Below are 21831 nucleotides of genomic sequence, written 5' to 3'. Positions count from 1 at the left end.
GAAAACAGAAGAGAAGGTGAGGCAATGAAAAAATGCCTCCCAGTTCCCTTAGCCCCATCCAGCCTCAGCATCTCCTAACTCGGGGCCTCAGGAGCTCACCCTACCTACACCCTCTACTCTCTCCTCATTCCCAGGGCATGGTATCCAGAACGCGCTCACCTGTAGCTCAGGGTGGTTGGGGTGCAGTCAGGAGAGTGAGGGCTTGAGATCTGAATCGCCACCTGCAGCTGGGGTCCCCTCAGCCTGCTCCTTATGTGACCTGGTGGCAGATGCCTACCTTGTTGAGTTACTATAAAGACCAAGACAGAAACTGTGGTTGTGTGCCTGGCACAGAGTAACTATACAGTGAATGTTTGATTCCCTTCCTTTGGGAGAAGCAATGCAAGACACGTCATTCTCTTTATGATCCATTAGCAAAGCTCAACCACATGGCCTTTGGTGGGCCTCTAGGCCTGGGGAAACCATGCCAGGGTCTCTAGGGAGAACCTCTATCTCATGATGGCCAATCATCCAGGGGCTTGTGGGCACACCAGAGCTAAGAACCTTGCTGCCATAGTACCCAGGGTGGGTCCCTGGGGGACAGAGGCAGCCCCTTCCAGCTCAGATCAACTGACAGTTGGAAAGTTCCTTGACATACTGCACCCTATTCTCTGCAGCATTTCCTCATTAGTCCCAGTTCTGGGACCCCTCAGCTCACATCAGCCCATCCCCCAGCTCCAGGCCTGTCAGCGACCTCAGAATCCCTCCTTTCTGAATTCCTGCCAGCTTGTCTCCATTCCACCAGAGAGGCATGTCCCTCAGTGCAGGACACACCACAGGGACCACCCAGCCCTCACCACCTCCCTCTCTCCCTTCCACTGCTCACTCCCACCGCTCACTCTCACCAAGCTGCAGATAATTCAATCCTCAAATCGCTTCTCACAGGAGCTGCTGCCGACCTAAGTGGGCCCTTGCTGCATTTTATCTGGTTCTCTGATTTTGGATTTTGTCCCTGACTTTCTGCCCAATCACACTTCTCAGCAAGATGGCATCCAAGAATGGAAAAAACAGGGGCCAGAACAAGGTCTGTTCTCCTCCAGAACACTTCTCCTTTCTATGCCTTATTTTGGTAACTGGCATCTCATCACTGTACTCCAGCTTCCCAATTTGAAAACAGAATCCCCTGCAGCCCAGCTACTCTGCTTTCTAGCAATCCAGCCCCTAGAAGTACTTAGAGATACATGCATGAGGATGTATCTACAGCTGTGCACTTCAGCCCTGTGTGACAGTCAAGAACTAGAAGCCACCTGAATCAAGACATGGAGGAATAAAGCCCATTCTGCAGAATGTTGTGCAACAGGCAAAAAGAATGGGGTAGAACAAAGTGGGCGATATGGAGCAAAAGCTGCAAAGCCCATCAAGTAAAAGCACGTCACCAAACAATGACCAGGGCATGGTTCCCCTTCTGCGTCTGCAAAGCACTGTATCTGTGTGCACGTGTGGCATGTCCAGGCAAGGCCTTTACTCACCTCAAGAGAGGAAGGCAGATTGGTGGGAGAGGGAGAACACGTGCCTAACGGGTGCTTGCTTTGTGTTTTAAATGTGTATGTTGTTTTAATTTTTTTCAACAAGAGTATATTCATTTTGTGTATGACTTATGTATATGATACAAATAATTTCAAAGCAAAAATCCCAAAGCAGGGTTGTCTCCCCTTCCACGTCTTCCCACTCCCCTTAGAACACAAGGCAGCCCCTCTGCCCTGCTGGAACCCCTCACGTTGGGCTGGTCTCTGCTCAGCCCTCCTCACCCCAACAGGACTGCACTCGGCCACCAATGCTTATGAAGGCCTACCCCGGCTCTGCTACGGCTCTATGGTGAGCACTGCACAGCCCCCGTCACACCCCTTGTCCCACTTACAGCAGTTCCTGTCAGGGCAGGGACCATGCCTGCCTTGCTCTCCTCCTGAGCCCCACCCAGCACCTGGGACTGCAAAGGCCTTTGGTGGACATTTGTCCAACAGAACTAAACTGAATGGACACATGAAGCCTCACTCCATGGGCAGCAAGGAGTGCCAGAACACACAACCCTTGCTATGACCCGCCTCAAGTCCGGCCCAGAAGAAGCTTAGGCAGAGGCAAGTCCTATCCCTACCCTCTTCCAGGAATGGTAAGTTCCAACTTGGGATCAGCTGAGCCATGAGAGGGCCACACTGCACGGTCAGCAACTGTACTTGACTGAGAAACAGCCAAGCAAAACCCACTTCTACATTTGCTGTAAACGTTGAGCCGGAATTGCCATCCATTCTGTCCTTCATGGTCTCCTGTAGAGATCAGGTCCCTCAGGGAGGATTCTGTGCAGTGCTGAATGGGGCCTGGTCCCTCTGCTTCCTCCCACTCTGTAACCTGTGGCTGCCAGAACAGCATGACCACAGCCATCCTTGGCACCTCTTGATTCTCTAATGCAGTTGCTTTCTTAACCTCAGTGTCTCTCTAAGAAGACATTAGAAGCCTCTGCAAATTCTCTCTGGATGTGTGCAGGAAATAAACAAATAAGCAAACAGGCAGACAATGCAACCTGAAACAATCAAACCAAAAATCAGAGGCAGCATGCCAGGTTCATGTGCAGCCTCCTACCCTGGCTGGGGGTCGGCAGCAAACAAGCCCCCGCGGCGACCACGCCATCAGGTGGGTAAGAGGATAACTTCCAGCAGGTAACTGGGTATATGAAGGGCTGAGAGGAGACATAATGTTACCCACATGGCTGTGTCTGGGTGTGACCCCCACCTTTTGGTTCTAAGTGGCCTTGTCACCACTCCCAGAGCCTTCCGCAGAAAATACCGGGCAGGCAGCTGCCACCTGGATCAAAACCACCAGACTTCCTGCAGTCCAGAACTAGTCACACAAGATACAGGCAATTTCATCCTTTTAACATTCCAGAGCAATGCAATCAGAGAGGGCGGGCTTCCGTTCTTGAGCATCCTTACCACACAGGAGAAAGTTCACACAGAGGACAAGCCTCGACGTCACAGCACATGCCTCACATTAGAAGAGGAAAACCCTACGACAGACACGACAACCTGGCGTCTGAGACCGCCAGCGCAGCTTCCCTTCCATGGACCCCTTCATCCTTTCCCATAAGCTGCTGAACCTCCATACCTCCTCCCTCTCAAATATGCCATGCCATTCACACCCTGGCATTTTAGTCACAGGTTTCCTCCACCTGCAGAAGCCCTCTTGCTCCCAGCTATAATTCAAAACCCACTGCCTCCCGGGACAGAGTTGGGGCTCTAGGCTTCAGGGCTCCTAGCACAGTTTGTTCAGCATTTGGCTCAATCACGGGCCTTGTACCCAGCGTTGTCCTGGGTACTGCAGAGGAGTAAGAAAAATGAGAAATGGTCTGGGACCTCAGGGAGTGCAATCACTCTCAAATCCATCACTTCATTTCATTTCATTTCAGCCTCACAGGAACCCTCCACGGTAGGCGTTTTTATTATCCCCACTACTAAAGTGGGAAAACAAAGGATCAGAAAGAGTTGTCAGTGTGCCCAGAAGCACGTTAGAAAAAGACAAAGCCAGGAAGAGAACTAAGTCTTCCAACACAAGCCAGGCTCACCCACCAAACCTCAGCAGCACCGTTGCCATCTCACTGTGATTCATATGTGTTTTGTAGTCATTCTTGCCTTGAAGCTATGGGAAGAACTTTCTCAGGGGCTGGGCATATCTAAACTACAATCCAGTCCTGACCCCTGGCATACACAGGCAGTCTACACACTTGACAAGGAGGAAGGTACAGACAGAAACACAGCAGGGTGAACAAGCCAGTGCTCTGCTGAAAGTGGAGGAGGGAGGGGCTCTGCCTTTGCACATACTCGGATTCCATAGGAAGCATATATTACTGCTGTAATTGGTAAACTCAAGGAAAGAAACAAATGCTCCTGGGCCAATAAATGGGCAATGAAACACCCTCAAAATATCGATTCATTCATTCACTCATCAAATATTTAATGAGCACCTACTAAGCTTTAGGTGCTGTTCTAAACGCTGTGGGTCCAGTATCACTCATCCAAGCAAACAAAACTGCCTGTCTGCATGGAACTAGTTGGGGAAAGACAGACATCAAAAGCTGAGTAAATGGCAATAAATTCAATGGAAAAAGGGAGAAAGAGGGGCCAAGAGAAAATAGAGTTCCATTTTTAAATAAATTGGAAAGGGAAGGCCCCACGGGACAGATGGAATTGAAGCAAAGCCCTGAAGGTGCAGCTTGCAGACGTCTGCACGTGCAGGAAGAGGGTCCCAGGCAGAGGAAACAGCCAGCCCAAAGCCTCTGCAGCAGGTTGTGCCGGGCACACTCACGGAGCAGCAAGCAGCCGGAGCTGGAGGGGCATGCAAGCTCACTTGTACACAAAGCAACACCCACGTCACCATTCTCACTTCTCTATTGTCAGCTAACAGCACCACGTTTTGGAACTACTTCCACTCAGTACATAAGGAACTAGAGTTTTCCATTAAATGTACATATCATAATATATTTAACCAATTTGCTGAAGATGGACCTTTAGGTTGTTGCTAATTTCTGATGTCACCAAAAATGCCACAATAAATCTTTGTACATCAAGCAAAGACTCTACCACGGTGTTTGCTCCCCATAGCTTTGCCAAGAGGCTGTGAACAGAGCTGTGGACCCTTTGGGAACCAGAGCTGGCCAGACCCCCCACTCACCAGCCATATGGCCTAGAGCAAATCCCTTTACTTCTCTGAGTACAGAACCCACCATGTGGGGTTGCCATTGGGATGATGTGAGCAAGGGCAGCTCCACGCTCTTTCAGGGCACCCAGCATGAAGCAAGGGCTAGAGGGACTGGAGCTGTTACCCCCTAGCATGACGCCTGGGTCATCTGGGAAATTCGGGCCCTACCTCTAGCTTAGACTCTGGGACTGTGGTTTGTCCTAACTCAGATCATCATTCCTGAGAATGTGTCAGTTTCTGCCCTTTTGTTTGCAGACAATGACTTCAGACAGGACGCAATGAAAGGACCAGAGCCTTCCAGAGATGAAGGCTTTGACTTTGTCTGTCTTCAAATCTCTGGATGGGGTATAAAGAACAGGACCCAAGTGTGCCACCTGAGGTAGCAAGGTATGGCTCCCAGGGATTTCTGGGGATCCTAAGCATCTAAAGCCTCCTCCGACTGTCTCTCCAGTCTTATCCCTAGCCAATTCCCATATTCCAGCCATATGATCTTTTCTCCTCTCCATTGCCCCCAGGCCTTTCCTCTGGAAAGAGGGAAGCAAGATCTTCCCTCTGCTTACAACACTCTTCCTACAGCCCTCAGTGGCCTTTGCTTGCCTAACAAAAAATAAAAACTACTCCTATTTAAGCACCTGCTTAAATGTCAGCTCCAGCCCCCAGTGCTCTTTGCTTGCCTAATAAAAAATAAAAACTACTCCTATTTAAGCACCTGCTTAAATGTCACCTCCTCCAGGAAGCTCTTCCTAACCACCTTGCCATAGGCTGCACTGAATTTGCATGAGCTTTCTTCAGTTGCCACCAAGAAAAAGACTGGCCCAAAGACATGGCAAAGTGGAGCAGTGTCAGGGTGGAAGGAATATCAGCCCACAGATGCTGAGAGAGGTAGGCTTGCTGGGCTCGCGGAGGGGCAGGGGAAGGCAGGCGCAGCCTGGCCAGGCCCTAGCTGTGGGCACCTAGCCAGGTGGACAATATCTGCTCTCCATATAGAGAGGGAGGTTTCAGCAGGAAAATTTCTTTCTGACATTCGGGTAGGAAAGGACTTCTTAAACAAGACAAGCAAGAGAGCTAGCCATAAAAAAAGATGACTACATTTGACAACAATACAATAAAGAATTTCTGTTCACTAAGACAAACAATTAACTTAAAGAAGATATTGCCACACTTAAAAAGAAAAGGCTCGATTTTAAAAACAGGCAAAAAAATCAACTACAAACAGGTGTTTCACAGAAGAGAAAATAAAAATAGCCCATAAAGATATGAAAAGATACCCAACCTCATCTATCATCAAGAAAATGTACATTAAAATCAAAATAAAATTACATTTTGCACTAGAAACCTAAAAGTAACAAGAAGACAAGTGTTGGTGAGGTTAGGGGACTTGGGGAAATCTCATATATTGCACATGGTAGTGTGAATAGGTAGGAATGCTTTGGAAAACAGTTTGGTCTAACCTAATAAAGTGAAATATGCACTGACCCAAGAGTCCAGGAATTCTGCTCCTCAGAATAGACCCTGAAAAGTTCTTGCACACAAACACCAAAAGACAAATATGAGAATGTTGCTATCAGTATTTTTGGTAATAACAAAATCCTGGAAACAACACAAATGCCCACGGACAATAAAGTGGATAAATAAATCAGGGCATACAGTGCAGCAATAAAAATGATTAATACATCCACCTGCATCAAACGGATCAATCTCAAAAACCTAATGCTGAGTGAAAATTAAAAAACAATCCCAGAAGCATGCAGAAGTGTTATTCCACATATATGAGTCGCAAACCAACCACAGGCCCCATACTTGTATGATAAAACTATCAAGGAATGGAGCTGCAAGCCACTATCTTGAGCCAACTAACACAGGAACAGAAAACCAAATATGGCATGTTCTCACTCATAAGTGAGAACTAAATGATGAGAACCCATGGACACACAGAGGGGAACAACACACACTGGGGCCTATGGGAGGGTGGAGAGTGGAGGGTGGGAGGAGGGAGAGGATCAAGAAAAACAACTAATGGGTACTAGGCTTACTATCTTGGTGATGAAATAATGTATACAACAAACTCCCACAACATGAGTTTACCTATGTAACCAACTTGCACTTGTACCACTAAGCCTAAAATAAAAGTTAAAAAAAAAAAAAGACATTGGCTTGGGATCCTCTAAAACAGTGAAATACATGTACAGTGTTTTAAATATATGAGGCACAAATTTAAAATTTCCATGCTTAGATACAACTTGGCAAAACTTCAGACACACAAAAAGAAAAAAAAACTATCAAGGAAAGCGAGGGACTTGTTAGCACACAATCAGGAGAGTGTTTAAGTCCCTCTGTAGGGGAGACATGGTCAGGTGAAGCACACAAGGGCTCCTTGATATTTTTTAAACTGATTGTGGGTTCATGAGTCTTCAGGTTATTAATCTTTTAATTGAACATATACATCGTAACCACGTGTAGCTTTCAATTAAAAAATAATTTTTAAACTAGCACAAATAGACAGTGGCCACTCAAACAGAGCCCTGATGTTTTGTTTCTGTGGAATCCCAGCTCCCAACCCATCTCAGGTCTGCGAGCTAGCCCAGAGGCCAAGAAAGGACTGCCGTGCCCTGGAGATGCCCCTGGGCCCCTGGGCCCTAACTTCCAATGCCAGCCCATGCAACATTAGCCAGGTTACTCCACCCATCTGTGTCTTCATTGAAAATGAGTGCCTAGCAAAATACCTGGCATGCGGTAGGGATTCTGTGAATATTTGTTCAATGAAGGAGTCAATGATATCTAAGAGCTCATCATAATTACAACCTTCATCCAAATTTATTCACTAGAGGGAAATTGTGGATACAGCTACTAGCACGCCCCCTCCCACCCCGGCCCCTGCCAATGCATACACACATGAACATCCCAGCATTTGAAGTGGCAACTCAGAAAGTTCTCCATTCTTTTCGATCCAAACTTTTGGTATTTTAATGTTGCAAATTTTCTCTCTCAAATGTCGTCTTCTCTTTTATTTTTCCTTTCACTGTCACAACAAGCATATAAGTATTTTCAGTGGAATTTTACCAAATAGCACATCTTGTAAACTATATACATACCAACCCCTCTCTCACCCTTCTGCCAAATTCTGTCTTGGAGCCCATGGCTTTTCCTGCTCTGATCTCTAACTCCTGACTCAAATGCCCAGTCCTCAGGCTCCACCTGGGGCAGGACATTCCAGGGTTTAAAGGGAAGGCTGATGGGCAAATGAGGAAGAATCAGGCCTTGCCCCACAAAGGAGGGAGCCTATGTATGATGCTCACTAAAGTGACTGCATCAGCCTAGAGCATGCCATGTCCTTCCAAACTACCTCCCTCTTTCTTGGCATCAACTCTGACTGGCTGGGGACAGGAGCAGGAAGCTAGAGCCTAGTAAATCCAAATTACAGAAATAGGATGATGCCTTGGCTAAATGCATGGGTACTAAAATCAGGAAGAACCTTTCTGAGCCTCATTTTCCTCATCTGTAAAATGTAGCAATAATCTGACCTCAGAGGGATGTTGGGTAGCTAGAAAGAAGTAAAATACATAAAGGTACTTGCAGATCAGCATTGAAAAAAAGTTGCTATATTCCCAAACCACTTCTGTTTGACTTTACCCTTAATTTGCTTTTGAATTGTGCTCATCTGCAGCTAGTGCTACGGTGAGTCAGGGGGAGGAGGGGCCCTAAGGTGTTCCGGAGGCACCGTTTGTCTTGGCTGTATTAGCAATGTGTATCCACCCAGGAGTGACACTGGGACAGGCCACAGCCAGCCATGCCGAGGGAGCAGCCACACTCGCACTCCAAGGGCTGGATGTGCTGCATCAAACAGCAGATAGGCTGAGCTGCCTTGGCTCACTTGACACAAGCACGTTGGAAATGGGCAGCAGCTGGGCTGGGCATGAGGGGAAAGCCAGGACAAGCACTGGGCACTGGGTTAAAATTTTACAGAAAATGTGTAGAGGCAGAAACCAAGCCTCAATGCTTGTCATATCAGGAGGCCGATGACCAGGGCAGGCAAAGGCAGAAGGTCCTGCATAGAATCCAATAAAAGAGTTCTCTGGCCTCCAGCAAGCGGAGAGCCAGAAGGGCTAGCACCCTGGACAGCGCCATGGGTACACCACTCTGTCGCTGTCTTCTGACTGAGAACCCCAGCTCTGGGGTTCTCCGCTCACCTCCACCCTCCAGGTCTGAACCAGCAAACATGACAGCTCTCTGCCAATCCCTCTCTTGCACCATGGAAGCCTCACAGACCGATCATGGTGTTTTCTGCTGCTGAGCCCACACACGGCCTCAGAATCCTTCCCAGCACAGCTCCCAAGCAGCCTCAACCAACCATCTGCAGTGGTCCTCCAGATGAAAGCTACTGGTCACTTGGTGACTTTATGGAATTACTGATAAGGAGCAGTCTGGTTGGAAACTAACTTCAACCCCACCAAAGGTAGCAAAGGTGTCCATGTCAGAAAAGAGGAACACAGCTTTTGGTCACATTGGAGATTCTGGGTGGAGGAAAGAAGAGGGGCGGGGGAGTGTGTCTGTAGAATAAAACCTGTTTCCTAGCCTACACCCCTTCCCTGCCACCTCGTATTCAGAGGTCAGACCATCCAGTACCCTTGTCTTTCTCCCCATTCCTCCTTTGTTTTGTGTGAAAATGGCTTGAAAACTCCATGTCCCCATCCATGAATGTGTCGAGGGGCTACTCTATGCCAGGCACCACGCAGGCTGCAGGGCCATGGTGGTGGGAAGCACACAGCCACTCTCCTGGACTTCACTGCCTCACCAGGCAGTCCAGCGCTCATGGAGGACCAGCCCTCATGACAGTCAGGACAAGCCAAGAGCAGGCTGAGGGCAGGATGAGCATGTCTGCGAGAGCGTGTAACCAAGCTGCCAGCTCTGTAGGACAGGTGGGTCTCAGGGACGTCTTTCTTTGAGGACCTGAATCTTGAGCACAGTGAGGGTAAGGAGGGTAATAAGAAAACAGGGCTTGGGCAAGTGCCACCAGGCCTTGTTCAGTCTGCAGGAGTCACAGGAGCCCAGGTGGGTGGGCAGGCTAGAAAGCTGATCACCTGCCCTCCCAGCGGCTGAGGCTCCCATCAAGGTCGCCTCCCAGGCTCTAGGGGAAAACTGTGTCTGCAGGCCAGATTGGAAACGGAGAAATGGTGCCCAGAAAAAGTGGGGTGGGAAGGGCCTGGGCACACTGGACCACAGCACCCCCATCCCTGGCAGTGTCCATGCCTCTCCACAGGGTTCAGCCTCAGAGCAGGCTGGACTTTGGGGTTGAGCCACCAGCCCCAAGGGTTCTCACGGGAAGGCCTGGCCCCCTAAGAGATCCCTGCAGGCAGCTTGGGGCTATTAAAAAGTCTCCAACTCCTCCCCAAGGGCCAGGGACTGAGCAGGAGTGGGAGGGTGGGAGGGAGAGGCCAGGTCCTGGACTGAGTCCAGTTCAGGTCCTGCCCTTGTCCCCATCCACCTCATCTTTATTTCAGCACAGTGACTGTTTGCTCTTTCAATTCTTCCTGGAAGACTCCAAACAGCATATTTGCTCAAGAGCTGAGGACAACATTCCAGTCTTAGAGAAGAAGAGTATTTAGGCAAATGCAAACATATGCTGATTTCTTTTCTTAGTTTCATTCTTAGCAAAGAAATTATATCACCCAGAGACAAAATGGGACTTTCGAAGGTCCACCCATTCCATCCTGGCACCAGCCGTGGGGCTGCCAACCCTCATCAGTCTCCCACACCCTCTAACATGTTATGGGGGTGGCTGTGGCTATAAAGAGGTAGCACAGGGATCCTTGTGAAGGAACTGCTCTGTATCCTGACTGGTGGTCACAGGAATCTACACATGTGATTTTTAAAATGCATAGCAGTAAATCCACACCTGCAAGAACACGTGCACTACTGAAATATGAACAAGGCCTACAGGCTGTATCAAATCCTGGTTGCAATATTGTACTACAGCTATGCAGGATGTTACCGCGGGGGAACCTGGGTGAAGGGCATGCTGGATCTCTCTGGGTTGCTCCTTATAATTGCATGTAAATCTAAATTATCTCATAATTTTCAAAAAAATTGTTTAAACACTAAACATGGAAACCATTCTATCTCAGGATTAAGACTAGTCTGTTTTCACAGAGCAGTCATAAGAAAACCTGAAGCTATTTCTCCAAAGCCCATTTTTGTGGTTTCCTAACAAGCAAATTATGATTTTTTTTCATATGAGAGGTCTTCAAAGAAGCCATGCCCAGCCCTACCCAGTGTTCCCAACCCACCAACCCCAGCCTGGCTCCATGACACTCAGGGCATTCCTTCCCCTGACCTTTGCCCCAGCCTGGAACCCTGAAACTGAAGGCAGATTGCGATGGATAGAGGCAAGGAGCCAGGAAGGCCAGGCAATCGTCCAGTGTGAAGGGCACTCTTTGGAGAGGAGACCTCCAGGAGGAACCATGCTGGCCAGCCTCCACCTGTGCCAGCATACAGCCCTTTGGATCCCTGCCAGCAGTTTATTAATATTTTATTGAAACCTCTAAGATGATTCAAACTTCAGCCGTCATGATAAGGTGTTGTTGCTAGGCAACTTTATACCTATCTATGGAGCTGTTGTTGCAGCTCTTCCTGACTCATGAAGCTCGAGGTTTGACCCTATCACCTGGAGGCCCACTCAGCACAGACCACCCCCCACCGGTTCAGGGCCCCACCCACTCTCAGGTCTCCCAGCATCTGGCCATCCCTGTCCCCAAGCAGCCCCAGCTCGCCTGCCTGACAACTCACCATACTCGCTGTCGTAGAACATGACAAACTTCTGCCAGCGCAGCTCCATCACCAGCCTGAGCATGACATCGTTGAGGCGGACGGGTGGTCTCGAAGCCAGTGTGTAGGCCTCACCATCGGGGCTGGGGTTCAGGTGGCAGGCGGTGCGTGGCGACCCTCCCGGGTTGCGCTGGACAAAGAGGTGTGGGATGTGCATGGCATCCGTGAGGGACTGCAGGGCGTTGGCAGATGCACAGCCAGTGGACGTGACCAAGGCCAAAATCCCCTGGGTCATGAGATCACAGGCTAGAAAGAGAGAAGAGAGAGAGGAAGGGGTCAGCATCGGGGCGATGCTGCACCAGCTTCAACCTGCAGGCCCCATGCCTGGCAGCTCATGTCCGGGACTCCGAAGAGAGGCTGCCTCCCTCCAGGACCAAGAACCATCCTGGGCAGGCCAGTGGCTCTCATAAGCACAGCCTCACTGACATCCTTGGTGAAAATGCCAGCTAGACGTTCTTGTACCCATTTAACATGAGAAAATAGAAGTCAAAAGGGGCAAAACCACTTGCCCTAGGCTAGTCAGGGAAGGATGATAGAGCACAGATCCATCCCAAATCTGCCTGATTCACCCCAACTGAGCTGTGAAATTAGCCATCCTATTTCCCACCTAGGACTATAAGCCCTTTAAGAGCCAAAACGTCATTGTGTTGATCTGTGCATTCTCATGCCTAGCCGTGGGCGGAGAATATACTGTGTGCTCTACAACTGTTGACTGAACTGAATTGATTGGGACTGAAGGGACTAAATGGCTTCCGAAAGTCAGAGAGGCACTTACCCAAAAGGACCCAAGATGTAGGAAAAAAATAAAAAAGAAAAGAAACCCTAGGTCTTCTGGCCAAATCCAATTGATCCATATCATAAAAATACTGGGCCAAACCCCAGATGAAGCAGTTGTTCCAGGATTATTCAAAAGCCACTTGACAATAACAAAGAAAGACGCTCCCGCGACTCAGGCAGTTACCACGGGTGCAGAGGAGGAACGTAATGGACGCTCCAGCAGCCGCTTCTAGGGCTGACACACTCAGGGGCTCATCTTTACAAGTTCTCCTGTAACTGCAAGAGGCGCCCCTTGTAGCCACATGCGTACACTTTTTTGGGACATCAACCAATTAATAGAATGATGCACCTCCCAATGCCGCAATCCACTGCACCAGTTTTTAAGCAAACATCTCTTACTAATGGTTTATGCGATGGCAAGGATGTGGAGAAGCAGATGCAGTTTCAAAACACAGGCTGTGAATGGCAGCAGGCCATCTGCTGCACACAGTAGACTTTGAACAACTTTTGACAATGCAGTTCTTTCGGTCAAGAGCCCTTGGGTTTATGTAATGCCTCAGATAAGACTGGGAGAGGGAGAGAAGAAAAGGGGGAACTGACCCCAGGGAGCAAGGCAGTGGGAGGCAGGGGAACATGTGGGAAGGGGAGGGTCCCCCCACACTCTCCAGCAGCAAAGGCCGGCTGCCCTCCATGCAAGGGCGCTCGCCTTGCACCTGCATGAGCACCAGCAGGAAGAGAACCCAAATCCTATGGTTCTCTCCTCTTCAAGGCCACCAGCAGGGGGTAGCTAAACAAGAGATGATGAGGTCTTGTGAATCTCACAGTCCCCCAGATGCCCTGGCCCCCTCCTACCCCAGCTCCAGTCTGCTGAGTTCTCTCCTAAACAGAAATCCATTGCGTGCCCTGCTGTGCCCCCCAAGAGCCTAGGGATAAAGTAAAAGCCCACTCCTGAAAGGGTGGTCTTGCAAGCTCCCATGCCTGCAGCCTCATGCTCCTCACCGTACCCTTTTCTGCTACATCCCAACCAACTGCCCACCCTGGACCCTCAAACCCACCTCTTCAATCCTGATGCTCACTCTTGCTTCAAAACTCAGACTCAGCATCCCAGACTGGCTCATGACCCTTGTGGCATGATCCTCCTTCACTGCACTTCGCTGTCATGAGCCACACATTGCTTGTGTTGCTGGCTGGCTCTCCAACTTGACCCCAGGCTCCAGGAGTACAAGGGTCATGCCTGCTCTGTTCACCATCCTTTCCCAGACACATGCTAAGCCCAGTTCACAATAGCAGTAAAGACTCGTGCAAGAACACCATGAAAGAATTTCCATGGCCCCAGTCAATAATTCCTCTCTGGGTACCTGTCCAAACCATAGGAACAGCACTCAATCCAAAACCATTCAGAGGACACTATCCATACTCTTGGAATATTGCTAATGATCTAAAAGATGCAAATAGGTGAGTGGTTATGAAAGTGCCCCATTTTCTGAAAGTATATCTAGCCTTTAAACTAGTCAAGAAGATACTACAATAACATGGGAAAGTGCCTGTCATAAAAAAGGTAGGTGAAAGTGATACAAAATTGTATGTATTTCATTTTATCAATTAAATAAAACATCAACATGCATGAAAGAAAAACCAGAAAAAAATATTGCAAAATGTTAAAAGTGACTGCAATTTAGAAGAAACCTGAAAGTGGTTTTCTTTCTTTTCTATATTTGCCAAAATTTTGTGACATAAACAGATAATTCCTTTTAAAAAGAAAAATAATCCTCTGATAATGGATAAGCAGGAAAACTACATAGGAGGAAGGACTATTGTGTGAGAATTGCCTCTGTGCCAAATTCTGTTGGTGTCCTTTGTACATGTGAATTCACAGTATTCTCAGGACATTTGTGTAGAGTAGGTATCATTGCATCCATTTTCCAGATAATGAGATGTGAGGCCACACAATGAACACTGCCACAGACATGGGGAAAATGCTTCTGAGAGGTGGCCACGTGAAAATACCAGGGCACAAAATTATATGCTAACTATGATTACAGCTAGGCAGAAAGCACGCCCATGAAAACAGCAAGAGAAAACACTAAAGGCTAAGGCACTATGACAATGCATGGATATTTTTTCTTGTGCATGCTCTCTTTAATGCCAATACAATACATTTATAATCTTAAACAGCAATTGTGCAAAATAAACTGTATATCCCTGGGACGTAAATTGTCCAGGAACTCCAACACTCAATTGTGGAATTGTCCCATCCCAGGACTCCCACGGAGAGTCCTCCTTGCAGCCATCAGTCACTTTTGGCTCTTGTTGCCCCACCTGCCTGGATCCCTCCCAGGTCATCATCTGTCCCCACTCCATATATGTCAGGTTCTGAAGTTGCAGAACCTCTCTGAGCCTCAGTTTCCCCATCGGGGCACTCATGCCACTGGCTCCTGCCCTCCTTGTCTCATACATACACTTGGTATCCCTGCTCACCCCCCACAAGCCAGCCCCTGCCCTAAGCACTGTCAGGGGGAGGAGCAGGATGACCACAGGTCCCATCTTTGAGGAGCTTAGGATCCACTGAGGAGACAGACTCTGCAACTCAACTGGAGGAAAGAGAAAGGAAGCTCCCTGGGACACAGAGGAGGGTAAATTCATTTGTGGTTGGCACCAGGGCCTCAAAGGAAGGAAGGGACTTAGAACCTTTCAGGGTCTCAGGAGAGCAGCACAAGGTGGGTGCAGAGTGACAACGACATATAGCCGGGCTGAACCCTCACCAGCTACCACCTCACCAGAAGTGGTGGGAAGAGCATTCGGATCTCACGTTCACCCAAGTTCCAGTTTTGGCTCCTCCGGTCAGTAGCCACACAGCCATGGGCATGTCCCTTTCTCAGCCTCCATTTTCTATTAAATAGGAATAAGAATCTCTACCCAGCAGAGCTATGAGAGCACTAACTTAGGACGTGGACAGCAAGTGCCAATGCCTCACAGTGCACAAGATGCTGAACAGATGTCAGCCTCCTGCCCCTTCCTTGGACATCCCATCTCTCCATCAAAGTCATGCCCAGGATCTTAAGTATTAGTAGTCACAGGCAAGAGCCATCTCGCCCTCCCCGTGGAGGTGGGCACTGCTGGCCCACCCCTCGTGGAGCCACCTGCAGCGTTGTAAGCGCCAGGCCTCCACAAACAGGATGGGTAATTAAGGCTGGAAGCCTCTCCCAGGCGCTAATGGAGAGGCCCGATGTGAGTCAATTTCCAATCCACTGTGAATGGCCTGCTAATTGGGGCACTGTTGAAATGATGGTTATTTGGAGGCTTCTAACATAAAAATAATAAGATCAAAATACATCAGATAAAAGCCAAATCAGCTATTAGCTTAATCAAGGTTGTGTGTGATGGGATGTTACACAATGCATGCCCTGGTTGTTGTGACAGATGCTGAACCCCAGGACCGGGACTTGGCCACCTGGCCGGAGTCCGGGGCCTGCCCTGGTCACAAGCTGGGACTGTGGGTGAGGGCTGGTCCTCTCTGGGTTACTGGTTGGCTTTCTCTCTATTTCTTTCTGTCTTTCTTTCTTTCTTCTTAGGGGGGGTCAAATAAAGATGATGGCTCGCTCTTCACAGGGCTGCTCCACGTGTGCCATGAAAGGTCTTTATATGTGGACAGCCATTCATGCTGCCTGGCACGCAGTAACAACTCAGAAGTCATCGCTACCTAGGATGATGCTCAAAGATGTTTGTACAGCTCTCTAGAGGATAACAGCTTTTGTTATAATTCTTTGCCTCCATATTATATGGTCACAAAGCTAATGTCTCTCTTGATTACAACACAGGCTTGATGGACTGATAAGGGTCCCCTGAGAATGACCCATCCGTCAGCTGGGAAAGTAAGTAAAGACAAACTGTAATGAGCATCTTCCAGCCCCCTCACCTGCACCCTGTGTCCTGGGAAAGCGGAGGGTCTCCACAAAAGAAAGGGCTACTCAGAGCTCAGCGTTGGGGGTGGGGGGGTGCCCAGCCAGCATTCCCGATACAACTGCACAATCCACAGTCACATTCCCACCTGCTTCCCTGGAGAAGATGTTCACATCCCACCCATCCAGGCTTTTCCAGACAGCGGACTCTCAGGGGTGGGACATGTCAGGTGAGGTACTGGCCACTTCACAGGACAAACTCTCAGTAACTCTCACCCCAGGTGAGATTTCTGATTTCCTGGTTAAAAAAAAAAATCAGAGCACAGAGAGTGCTAGTTGCTTGGCCAGGGCCACACAGCCAGAGAGCAAACAGCAAAGAGAACACCAGACCACCAGGCACCTCTACATCCAATGCTGCAAAGAGAAAGTGGCCAGCAGGGGACAGAATCCAGGATTCCAGGCTGACTCTACCCAACTGTCCCTGGATAGAAATCCCCAGGGCACCTCCCAGCTCAGTGCAGGCCCCAGGGAAGGAGTAGGCAGGCAGGAACAAGGCCTGTCTCCCCTGAATGCAGATCCTTGACTCATCAAGTCACTGGGTGCCTGCAGGTGGGTGCTGGAGGTGAGAAAGGTGCCCTCAGACATTGAGGTCACTCAGGGCACCATCACTAATCCATGCCCACTATTCTCCATCCCCGTGGGGATTTCTGGAACATTCTCAGAACAAGGCCGTGGGAAGCAATACCCCAGAAGGCATGTGTTAGAAGAGACCTACGGTTCCTGGTGCCACCCCCAGTCATGACACTGGCCACTGCCAGCTCAGCCTTTCCCTCTGTCAGGTGCCCTGGAGGCATCGCCCCCCAGGCTTGCTCACCCAGGAAGATCTGCCCATGCAGCCCCTGCAACTCTGAGGTCCCAAGCCCCCTCAACCGGCAGCTTCTGTGTTAGCTGGACCCTGGGTGCCACCTTAAAGAACAACAGGACGTTTCCAAATGGATGAGGCAAGAGACAGCCTCCACCTGGGGAGAAACAACCTGATGCCCTAACCTCAGAGGAACCTGGCAAGGCTCAGCTCCTCTCCACGGGCAACAGAAAAAAGAGCCAGGCTCTGGGCAAATCGGGCTCAGCCCTGCCTGCCCAGAAGGAATGGTCTCTCCCCAAGGGAGTCCAGCACCTCTGCCACCCCCCAGGCTGCTCCACGAGCCATCTCGTTCCTACAATAATCTTAACCTCCACAAGCACCCACCTGCCCCCAGCCACCCTCATTATCTGTACTCTTCCTTTCTTCCTTTAAATGGGAAAAAGCTTTATTAATATTTGAATTCCAATGGCTAATGCTTTAAATTAAGGTAGCATTTATAAATACTTTAGAGCTGATAAATAATTGACCAAATTTAGTATTGTCATAACTCATAGTAAATTATTGATCTATGGAGAATAAATACATTTCATCTTTTATTAAGACATTTAAAAGGTAACCAAAACCATAAAATGGGGGGGGAGGATGGGTGGTGGTGCTGTAAGAGGCCAATGCTAGAGCTCGGGCCCTGGAGTGAGCTGGCACTCCCGCCCCTCCTGCAGAAGGCGCCTCCCTCCAGAGCACAGGACACCCACTTGACAGGTGTCCATCCTGCCCCACAGACTGTGTTTCAGTGATTCTCTGCCCACTCTCCAACTTCCCAGAGACCTGCAGCAACCCCACCTCCTGCCTTGGAGCCTGCTTTCCTCCTCTCCGGTCACTCCATTACAGAATCCCTCTCTTTCCTTATGTAGCCTGGCTGCTGAAATCCCAACTAGGAGTCAACTCAGGGTGGATCAACCTGCCCACGCTCTTCTCCACACTGCCGGCAAGCAGTGCAGGGCCACAGAGAGCGTCACGCACCTGGCAACTTGGTGACCTTGGCCACGTGGCAGTCACCCACCTCAGCAGGGCTCCCCACGCTGACACATCTCTACCACCTCCCTCCCTGTTCTTCTTGAACCACCCAGATTTATTCCCCAAGTTCAACGAATGACTTACATCCTTTTTCATGAATCAGAAGCCATCATCACAAGCTATCTCGCGTGACTTCCTGCCTCCAGAGCTCCACACCTCCCTGTCTGTGCTGAAAGCTGAAGAGAAAAGTTTCTCCTAAGGCTGGTCCCTGCTCCTGAGCTCCGATGCCTCCCTCCTCTGGCCTTTTCCCACACCCAGATCCATCATCTATACCCTCTCTCTACGGAATCATCAACCTTCCTTGCATGTTTGACCCACCCCACTGAACACTAAGCCCGGCCCTGTTGAGGGCTCTACCATTATTGCTCAAGCCCACAAGGCTCCCCTTGGGGTCCTAACCCCCACCCACCCATCTGCCTGAGATCTCCACTTAATGAGTCCCTTGGCAGCTCAAACTTGATGCATCAACACTGAGCTGCCTAGGATGTGAGTCTGTTCTTCCCGGTCTCCCAAACTCAGTAAAGTGGTGTCCCATCCACCCACTAGTTCCTAACCCTTCTCTCTCACTGGCCCTCTGCACCCAAGCCACCACTAGGCTTGAATGCTTTATCTCCCAAATATATCTCGAGATCTTGAGTCTGTCAACTTTCCTCCACTCCACTGCCATCACCTTGGTCCAGAACACTGTCACCTCCCCAGTGGACCCTTACACCTCCAACCTCCCCACTTGTCCCAGATGGACACACTGTCCATTCTACACGCTAGTGGACTGGCCTTTATAAAGCACCAACCAGACAGTGCTGTCCCTGCTTAAAACCACATGAGCTTCCCACTGGCCTTAAAACAAAATGCACACCCTAATGGGACACACAGGCCCAGCATACTCCACACCCTATGCCCTGTGTTCCAGGTAGCAGGCCTTTGTGCAGTAACTCAAGCGTCCCAAGCTCTTGCACACTGCCAGGACTCTTCCCACACTCTCCCCACTGCCTAAAGTACTTCTGCTACGTCTGTCTGGCTAATTCTCCTTCTCCCGTGTGCTGGGTGGGTAACCATCATTCCCTCTAGAGAACCTTCCACACCGTCCCCAATCTTCCCTCACCATGGTTTGCCTTCATGGCACTAACAAACATTTGCCATGTTGGACTATTTTGTGTGGTCTCATTCTGCCCATAAGCAGAAGCACCTTCACTGCTTACCCGCCCCCCTGACCCCCAGCACCCAGCACAGCACAGCAGAGCAAGAAACTATGTAATCTGTGGCTCACGCCTGTAATCCTAGCACTTCGGGAAGCCAATGTGGGCGGATTGCCTGAGCTTGGGAGTTTGAGACCAGCCTGGGCAACATGGTGAAATCCTGTCTCTACTTAAAAAAAATACAGAAAAATTTACTGGGCATGGTGGCCCATGCCTATAATCCCAGCTACTCGGAAGCCCAAGGTATGGGAATTGCTTGAACCCGGGAGGCGGAGGCTGCAGTAAGCCAAGATAGTGCCACTGCACTCCATTCTGGGCTACAAAGCAAGACTCCGTATCAAAAAAAGAAAAGAAAAGAAAAGAATCCTCCTAACAGCTCTGGAAAATAAGCACAACTGGAGTCCAGATTTCGTGGGTGAGACACAAAGTTTTCAAACTTGCCAAGGTCTCACAGTGCTCATGTTCACCAAAAGGCAAAGCCATATCCCATGATTTGGAGAAGGGGAGCCTTAAAGCCGACACTCCTTCTAAGGAGGGGTTCACCAAGAGTTTGCAGAGAACCAAGGGGACAGTGGGGAGGGAAGAGGTATGAGCCTGAGGCCTGGCTCAGGCAGCAGCAGCTGTGCAAGTATCTCACCAGGAGCACTACCAGGCTGGGAGCCCCAGCATCTCTGGCCTCAAACTCAGCCTAGCCCAGGGAGGCCCAGGGGAGCAGGGCCGAATGGTCCTGAGGAATGACGGACTGTCGTCCAGGGCAGGTGGGCAGCTCATGCAGTCAGGATGCACGAAGCAGACCAGGAGGGTGGGGAAGAGGTGGCAGCACCATGGGATCTCTGGGGCCTCATTCCTGTAACAATTAATGAATCAAAACCAATTCCCTGCTCCTGCAGATTGGAAACACAGGGAACACCGGGTGGGATCATGCTCACTTATTTATAGCTCTCCAGCTCCTCATTAATGACTTTTACTGCTCCGCCAATGAAACGTTAGGCTCCCCAGCCAGGATTCACACAGAAGCCTACACTGTGAAAGTTAAATCAGGACAGTGATGAGTCCTGGGCATGCCTGCACGGAGCGTCTTGGAGAACCTCGAAAGCAGTTGAGCACTGGGGCCTCCTGCAGCACTCCCAGGAACCCAAGCCCAGACAGCTCCTCCTGGGCTCCCCATCAGCCCCGGGCCAGCCCACAAGACGTCACCTCCTCACTCTGCCTTTGAATGTCTGTATTCCTCCCTTATCAGTCAACTGGTCTCCCTGCCTCCCAGCCCTTCTTTCTCCAACCCACTATACAGACCAAAGTCAGCGAAAAGCACGCCCTTGAAATATTAGCCATGCTCCCCACTGCAAGTGATCAAAGTCCAGTTTGTGAGATCCTCCACCGCTCCCCAGCTCCACACATCACAATGGCACCAGTTTACTTGCCAACCTTCACGTGCCCCATGCTCTCTACATGTAGACATGCCCATTCTAATCTCTATCTTTGCACGTGCTGATTCCCTTTTCCTGAAATGCTCTTCCTCCCCTACTTTGCCTTTGAAACTTCCACTCATTCCCGAAAACCCACCTCAAATGCCTCTTGCTCTTTGGCATTATTTGACTTTTCCCCTGCTAGGCAAAGTTAACCATTCCTTTTCCTGCAGGTCCAGGAATACTTTATCCTAGCACACTTCTATTGCATATATATCATATTATCTCATGCTTAATCCCTAAGGTCACAAGATGAGGAGCTGAGGCTCATGGCTTTGTGTATCTTCAGGTTCAGGGCCTGATGCAGAGATATTCAGAAGATATGGAACAATTGAATGAGCTGAGTGAAAGCACAGAAACATCCATACTAGGGAAATCATTTGAAATATCAGTGTTTCAAGGTAAACGAGTAAGTCAGAGAATCAATGGGATGGGACTCATGTTAGGAATGAGGCAATGGAAAATTCTGTCTTGTCCAAGACTAGAGTTAGCCTTCAGCGCACAATAAGAAAAGATCTTGGAATATGGGGCCTCCTAGACTTGGTTCAGAATCCAATCCCTGCATGAATGAGTCAAGAGTCCTGGGCAATTCACTTCATCTAATTCTGCCCAAGAAGGAGGGAGTGGTTCGGGGTCAGAAAAGGACAACGAGAAGCTAGGGAGAAAGCAACGGTGCTGTCCTGGGGCTGGCAAAGGAAGGGAGAGACAAGCAGCCAGATCTGAGAACCCTTGGTTCCATGGGGCCCCGGGCAGGACAACTCAGGTCCCAAGACTATGAAGCACAGCTGGCTCAGAGAGGGCAGAGACTTGGGCAGCACAGGGAGCTCTCCGAGGAGCTCAGCTATGCCCAGGACATGGACTAAGGGGGAAAGAAAGGGACAGGTGTGGCCACATCCAGGGAAGGCTGGGGCCAGAAAAGGATCCCTAGGGTAACCAAGAAGGTGCTTCCAACTCTGTTTAGAAAAAGGCTGAAAAAGAGGATAAGGTTATGGCAGTGCTCAGGGTGGGGC

General features: G+C 49.6%; 1 protein-coding gene across 3 annotated transcripts in view; it reads right to left on the bottom strand.

Moving 5' to 3' along the window:
* GRID1 (glutamate ionotropic receptor delta type subunit 1) overlaps window positions 1-21831 on the bottom strand; it is a 793647-nt gene that overhangs the window by 623700 nt on the left and 148116 nt on the right. For all 3 annotated transcript variants that reach the window (XM_024253748.3, XM_054522339.2, XM_063727589.1), the window contains exon 3: window positions 11509-11793. In XM_024253748.3, coding sequence (XP_024109516.1) covers window positions 11509-11793 — 285 coding nt within the window. The remainder of the gene's footprint in view (window positions 1-11508; window positions 11794-21831) is intronic.

Source organism: Pongo abelii, chromosome 8, assembly GCF_028885655.2.
Source record: "Pongo abelii isolate AG06213 chromosome 8, NHGRI_mPonAbe1-v2.0_pri, whole genome shotgun sequence".
Taxonomy (NCBI): domain Eukaryota; kingdom Metazoa; phylum Chordata; class Mammalia; order Primates; family Hominidae; genus Pongo; species Pongo abelii.
Note: the sequence above shows the minus strand (reverse complement) of the source record. Positions and strands in the feature narration are given on the sequence as shown.